This window comes from Sinocyclocheilus grahami, unplaced genomic scaffold, assembly GCF_001515645.1.
Source record: "Sinocyclocheilus grahami isolate Dianchi unplaced genomic scaffold, SAMN03320097.WGS_v1.1 scaffold299.1, whole genome shotgun sequence".
Lineage (NCBI taxonomy): Eukaryota > Metazoa > Chordata > Actinopteri > Cypriniformes > Cyprinidae > Sinocyclocheilus > Sinocyclocheilus grahami.
The window spans coordinates 636,097-643,613 of NW_015505478.1; the positions used below are offsets into that span (position 1 = coordinate 636,097).

A 7,517-nucleotide genomic window follows, 5' to 3' on the forward strand; every position below is an offset into this window, starting at 1 on the left:
TAATAAACACTTTTCTCTCACTTCCTCTGACTGTCATATGCGGAAGGCGTTCCGGCGGATGATGTAGCACATCGGCATTGCGTGATTAATGACGAATGCGGAGAGAGAACAAAACAAAACGCCAGTCATGAATTAGAAGTATAAACCAAGGATTTTCAAAGAAAAATGTCGGAGGATTTCGATATAAACCAAGAGGAGACTGGTTTTCCTTTGCTAAAGTAAGGAAACTTTGCTTCCTTTGCTCCTGTAAACAAACTCGCGAGACTATCATATCTCAGAGGTGCGCGTGCTGCGTCATCCGACGGAACAGCTTCCGTGTATGACAGATAACGGAAGCGAGAGAAAAGTGTTTATTACGTTTGAAATATGGATATTTCTCTTACAAAAACGCATGGATTCACTACAGGAGGCCTTTATTCACCCCCCTCCCCCCAGAGCGGTGTGAGGCACGTTTATTATGAATACGCGCGCTTTATTTGACGACTTGTGAACTGTTCAACTGCAACACCCGCTGACTGCAATGATAGAGCTTGGAATAGCCAGGACAATTTTAATATAACTCCGACTGGATTCGTCTGAAAGAAGAAAGTCATATACACCTAGGATGCCTCGAGGGTGAGTAAAACACAGTCTAATTTTCATTTTTGGGTGAACGAATCATTTGAGTTAAATCGGGATTTCGGAGCACTTATGATTCAGATCGGAACTTCGGAGCGTGGATCGCGAATCATTTGATTTAGATCGGGACTTCAGAGCGCATATCGCAAATCATTTGATTGAGAATGGGACTTTGGAGTGGGCTCGCGAATAATTTGATTCAGATCGGGACTTCAGGGCACGTATCGTGACACTATTTTTGTTTTTCATTAAACAGTACAAACATCCAACCAACCATTAAGACAGTACAGTTCTAAAAACAAAACAAGGAAAAAATTAAAAAAAATTACACCTTAAGAGGACACATGATGAAAAGGATGAATATAGAAATGCAGTTTTCACTGCTCTAGGATTAACAGAACTTTGGCTAGTTTTATATAGGCTACTTGTCTAGATAAACTATGAATAAAGAAAAGAGAGGTTTAGCCAGATTTTTTTTATGTATGTGTAATATATTTAGCTATATTCTCTGTTGAGTAATCAAACAATGCAAAGAAAACATCTTACACTCTAGCTGATAAATAAATGGAGTATTGGTTCCGGTAAAAATATACATTGTTAATTTACTTATACTACCAACATTGTGACAATTCAAAGCTGTTTGAAAATTGGTAAACAAACACTTTAATAAATGGCTAAATGAGACTCACATATTTTCTCATTCCATTTAGTATGTTAAACGGGGCAACTGACAAAGCAGTGTGGGATCATCCAGACATGAGCAAGTGTATTCGGACTTTATCTACATCTTGGATGGCCTGCGGAGGAGTCAATTTTCAGCTAATTTTCATTTTTTGGGGTCAACTATTTCTTGAAACCCAAAGCTTTTTCATTTGCAGGTTGAGCCTAAAAAAAAGCATATTCAGTATGTCTATAAATTTATCTCTGAAATATGTCTGAATATCTAATTTTCCTGCTGTATTCACTCCATTGTGGCTTTCTGTCTTTGTGTGTGGTAGAATTCTTTCTATTACAGACCTTATGGGAGACAGGACGGTGTTCGAGGGAGATGCTCATAACATGACAGCACCTTCATTAGCACTTCAGCTGATCAACCCTGACACCTCTCAGTTCCAGAATCCAGTGGTGAGCAAGTGATGCATTGCTAAATTTAATCAAATCTGTTCTGATGAATGAACAAACTTATCTACATCTTGGATGGCCTGAGGAGGAGTCAATTTTCAGCTAATTTTCATTTTTTGGGGTCAACTATTTCTTGAAACCCAAAGCTTTTTCATTTGCAGGTTGAGCCTAAAAAAAAGCATATTCAGTATGTCTATAAATTTATCTCTGAAATCTAATTTTCCTGCTGTATTCACTCCATTGTGGCTTTCTGTCTTTGTGTGTGGTAGAATTCTTTCTATTACAGACCTTATGGGAGACAGGACGGTGTTCGAGGGAGATGCTCATAACATGACAGCACCTTCATTAGCACTTCAGCTGATCAACCCTGACACCTCTCAGTTCCATGGTCTCACATTCGAGGTGTCCTCCTTACTGAATGATAGCACCCCTGAGGTGAGAGACAAAGAGAGACTGTATATATAACACTGCATGAGACCAAGATCATTATGGAAACTTTAGACTCTTAGCGAAAATAGAAGTGTGATATTAAATTATCACAGTACCTTTGAGAATGTGTTTTCACACCATTGTGACCACAAGGTTTCTGTGTCCTTGTGTGTGTTGTGTTAGTGGATCACAGGACACAAGTGGTTATTTTAGCACCATTTACATGTCAGGTGTGATACTCCCCTGACCACCAGATGACTTTGAATTAAGAAAGATGTGAACGTGTTGAGCCAGCAGTTTTGTATGAATTAAAGCTGGAGTATGTAATTTTCTTCAGTGTGTTAAAATATCTTTCTATTCCATTTTAAAGACATAAGCCATTCATAGGTTAATTTTCACTGTGTTAATCAGTTAACAGTGCATCTCAGTGGTGTGAATTGGGGACGGGACTGTCTGTTTTTTAGATCATCGGCAGATGAGGATGTTTGTTTGTTTTGGTCAATGGTGGTTTTGGTGCAGAAAGTTCCATTTATATTTATATCACATATACTCATAATGCATATGAAGATCAAGCAGATGTATTTTTTACCACACTGAAGGAAAGTTTCTGCTTAGTTTGTTCATTCATGTTCATTTTTGTTCAAATAAAGAAAATATGAAGCCAAAGCAGATTCAACTGTTGCAACTGTAGCAGTGCTACTGAATGAAACAGTATTTTGAACAAATTGGTTAAGTGAATGATTCAGTGACTCATTCATAGTCACATATAGTCATAGTGCATATCGGCATAACAGCCTGGAACAATCAATACAGAGAAAAATGAGAAGATGTATGGTAAATGGTTTTTAAAGTATGCTGTAATGTTTTCTCCCCTTTTTTGTAGATATTTTATGACAAGAACTTTACAGTGCATCCAGACACAGGAACTATAGCATTCATTTCTTTACCTCATGCAATTGAGAGCTTTTTCCCGAACAATGGAGCCAGACCTCGTGTACAGTTTCATTTTTATGGCACAGAAAATTTCTTTGAGGTAACATACATTGAATTGGTGATCACATTTTCCTTGTGTATTTTTCTCACTTTCTGAAGAATAAACCACCTCAAATCAGTTTACGTCAGTGTTCCTCAAATCTTGCCCTGGAGGGCCAATGCCCTGCAGACTCAGAGTTTAGCTCCAGCCCTGATCTAACTCACCTACCTCTGATTTTCTAATGATCCTGAAGACATTGATTAGCTTGCTCAGGTGTGTTTGATTTGGGTTACAGCTAAACTCTGCAGGAAAGTGAATCTCATGGGCCAGATTTGAGGATCCCTGAACCATAGAACTATAGAATTAGCAGTTTTTAACTATTTATATGCAGCATTTCCAGTACCTGCTTCTGATGGCAGACTTTTAACATCTAGGACCCCACAGCCAACATGAAGCTGAACTCTTATGTAGTATCTGCCAGTGTCACCAATGCCACAGTAAGCAACCTTGAGATCCCCGTGATGGTCACTTTCCGCCATCTCCAAAACAAAGAGGTCTGTATGGATACAATCAGCCAACACCAAAACAAACCACAAATCATTTCAGCATCATTATTGTCCTGTTGAAACAATCTATAGTAAACAGTTACCATAATAATGTAAGCTACCACATGTATGCTATCTTTTGTCAACAAATATCTTCTAAGAATAGCTTCTCATGAAAACGAGGCAGCTGTAATTCATCGACTATGATAACCCCTGACATGACCACAGATTTACAGTCTGATCAATAAAATAATATTTCACCAAACTTTTTTTTTTCTCTATAGGATTGGGACACTGTTAAGTGTGTCTACTGGGACTTCAACAAAAACAGTAAGTTTTTTGATACATATTTTCAAATTCAAAATTTAGGCCTGTCTACAGTAAAAGTGCACTTCATTTTGGTTAATATCCCCATGATAGTTGTTGACTGAATGTCTTGTAGATGATAAAGGTGGATGGAATGATACAGGATGTGAGACAGTGATGTCTAATGCCACTTATACATCCTGTTCCTGTGATCACCTCACACATTTTGGAGCTCTTCTGGTGAGTTCGGTTTGTCTGTCCAAAATGTAGAAAGCCAATTAAAAAAAATTATAATGTACATAAAGTTTGACCTCATTTTCATGGTTGTGTGAAACTACATTTGCCCTGGCAATAGTGCAAGGTCAATGAATTATAACTGACTTTATATTTACCAAAGGAAATATTAATTAACAATAAAGCTTTTATGAAAACATGTGGAAACTAAAGGTCATAGGTTGTTCATTTATGGATGACAAATGATGTCAATGTGCACAGCATTTGCATAAAATATGCTCGATTTTGATTATTGAAACCACTATGCATGTTTCCTGAACCCATCTGTCTTCCAGGATATCTCTAAAACCCCAATAAGTGCGAAAGACGAAAGGATTCTTACTATCATCTCGTACCTGGGCAGTGGCATATCCTCCATCTTTCTTGGAGTCACACTGTTGACCTATTCGGCCTTTGAGTGAGTTCATAGACACTTTGCAAGCTACCGCTTAAACCAGAATAACAATGCAGACTTAGAGACTCATTTGGTTTGTTGACATCCTTGAGCAACTCAAAAGGATGCATCTTCAGAAGTGTCAATAAATGTTGTCTTTTTTACATGTGTTTTCTTACCACAGGAAACTGAGGCGAGACTACCCTTCAAAGATCCTTATTAACCTCTCCGTAGCCTTGCTAGGGTTGAACATGCTCTTCCTTGTGAACTCCTGGCTTGCCTCTTTTAACAGCAATGCCATCTGTATTACTGTAGCAGCCTTTCAACATTACTTTTTCCTAGCTACCTTTACTTGGATGGGACTGGGTGCAATCAACATGTACCTGGCCTTGGTCAAGGTCTTTAATTCATATGTGCCATCTTACATCCTCAAATTCTGTGCACTTGGATGGGGTGAGACAAGCAGTTTTATGTTTTTTCTCTTCAAATGTTATACTGAGCAGTTTCAGTTTAATTAAATGTGTCTAGAGTATTTGTGCATAACAACTAAGAAAATCAAGGAAACGTTTTGTGTTTGTTAATTCTTGAACTGTTGTTTGCAGGTTTACCTCTGCTGGTTGTAAGTTTAGTGCTTGCCATTGATATCAATTCATATGGCACCGGCCTCTCCAGAGAAATTCTCCAAGAATCCACTGCATTGTAGGTGCCATAAGCAAAAGAATTTAAAATACACATTTGTAAATGCATATGTTGGTGCACACCAACAAATATAACTATAACCATAGAGCAAGCAACCCAATCTCATAAGAAAACTTATTTTTACTTAGTTGCGATTCTGTATTTCATGAAGTTGCTTACACATTCATGTGATAAAAAATGTACTATTTACGGTGGCCGAGAGAGCTCAACGCCCTGCAAAAAACAAAAAAAAACAAACAAACTGCAAATTAAGAAAACATCTTCATCAATTTGACAACATGCACTGCAAATGCTCACAACACAACCAAATAAAGTAACGCGCTGCAAATAGGCACAGACCCCATTGGAAAAGTTTGGGAACCGCAAAATAACGAACAAGGGACATATTTATCAATGTTTGCTCTGAAAGATAAGATTATTGTTTATTTGAACATCCTGATCATATGATTCCTTAGTTTTTTGTTTTTTTTCTTCTCCAAGAATCCACTGCATTGTAGGTGCCATAAGCAAAAGAATTTAAAATACACATTTGTAAATGCATATGTTGGTGCACACCAACAAATATAACTATGACCATAGAGCAAGCAACCCAATCTCATAAGAAAACTTATTTTTACTTAGTTGCGATTCTGTATTTCATGAAGTTGCTTACACATTCATGTGATAAAAAATGTACGATTTACGGTGGCCGAGAGAGCTCAACGCCCTGCAAAAAACAAAAAAAAACAAACAAACTGCAAATTAAGAAAACATCTTCATCAATTTGACAACATGCACTGCAAATGCTCACAACACAACCAAATAAAGTAACGCGCTGCAAATAGGCACAGACCCCATTGGAAAAGTTTGGGAACCGCAAAATAACGAACAAGGGACATATTTATCAATGTTTGCTCTGAAAGATAAGATTATTGTTTATTTGAACATCCTGATCATATGATTCCTTAGTTTTTTGTTTTTTTTGTGTGGGTATTATTAGCCTAAATAAGCTGATGAAATACACAATTACACTTTTAAAAATAAAGGTTCTTTAAAAGTATCTTCACAGCGATGCCATAGAAGAACAATTTTTGGTTCCACAAAGAACCATTCAGTCAAAGGTTCAAGGTCTCATTTAATATGTAAAAAATAAATAAAAACAAAAACTGGTTACTATAGTTAAACCATGCACATATTTACCATGGATTTACTACACTAACTATAGATTTGGAAAAAAAAAAGGTTAATTTTCGTTTTGTTGGAGTAATTTTGTTGTGGTCGTGCTACTTGCGCATTTGTCTGTTTGGTCAAGTATTTGCAACGTGTTTCTTTATTTTTTATAGATTTTTTTGTGTGTTGTGAGCATTTGCAGCACATGTGCTGTCAAACTGATGAAGGTGTTTTCGTAATTTGCTGGTGCTTCTTCTATTTGCATGTGTTTTCTGAAGTTACAGATCATTGAGCTCTCTCGGTCATCGTAATGATTAGGAATTTCAACATTTTCCACACTTGTAATGTCATACAAAAGCGTATGAATGAGATGTACAAATTTGCCAAACCTAAAATATTTTTGAAGGCATTGGAGGAATGATGTCGTTGAAATGACTCACAGCAAATTCTGTCCAGCTGATGAGCAATAAAACTTTTTTGCGCGCACGCAGATCATATCTGAAGGCCACGATTAGAATAAACAGAAAGTTATAGTCTGTTGGTGTGGACGCCAATTTATTTATCATATGGTTGTCATTAATTATCTTTTTGGAATGAATGGGCCTTTATGGTTATACTATTTCTCTTCATTCTCTTCAGTTGCTGGTTAAAGAATGACGTGACCTTTTATGTGACGGTGGTTTCCTTCGTGACCCTGGTCATGATCTGTAACATCAGCGTGTTTGTCGTGGTGCTGGTACAGATCCGTAAAATGCGGGTCAATAAGCCTTCCAGCAGCAGAAAAGGGTTCCTGCATGACCTGAGAGTGGTGGCCAGTCTCACCTTCCTGCTGGGACTTACCTGGATACTAACTTTTGTCGCCTGGGGCCCAGCCAAAACACCTTTGCTGTACCTGTTCTCCCTCCTCAACAGTCTTCAAGGTAACAGCAAGGACAGCTTACACCTGTGAGAGAAAGTTTATGTTCAAATATGTAACATTGTGCATACGGTATATATATATATATATGTA

The 7,517-nt window shown here is 37.5% G+C and overlaps 1 protein-coding gene across 1 annotated transcript in view; it reads left to right on the forward strand.

Annotated features, from left to right (window-relative positions):
- LOC107601090 (adhesion G-protein coupled receptor G2-like) overlaps positions 1 to 7,517 on the forward strand; it is a 15,105-nt gene that overhangs the window by 6,498 nt on the left and 1,090 nt on the right. Inside the window, exons 9-19 of the mRNA XM_016293111.1 lie at positions 1,329 to 1,417; positions 1,634 to 1,751; positions 2,010 to 2,175; positions 3,053 to 3,202; positions 3,577 to 3,696; positions 3,972 to 4,017; positions 4,130 to 4,233; positions 4,563 to 4,684; positions 4,845 to 5,113; positions 5,263 to 5,359; positions 7,148 to 7,428. Coding sequence (XP_016148597.1) covers positions 1,329 to 1,417; positions 1,634 to 1,751; positions 2,010 to 2,175; positions 3,053 to 3,202; positions 3,577 to 3,696; positions 3,972 to 4,017; positions 4,130 to 4,233; positions 4,563 to 4,684; positions 4,845 to 5,113; positions 5,263 to 5,359; positions 7,148 to 7,428 — 1,562 coding nt within the window. The remainder of the gene's footprint in view (positions 1 to 1,328; positions 1,418 to 1,633; positions 1,752 to 2,009; positions 2,176 to 3,052; positions 3,203 to 3,576; positions 3,697 to 3,971; positions 4,018 to 4,129; positions 4,234 to 4,562; positions 4,685 to 4,844; positions 5,114 to 5,262; positions 5,360 to 7,147; positions 7,429 to 7,517) is intronic.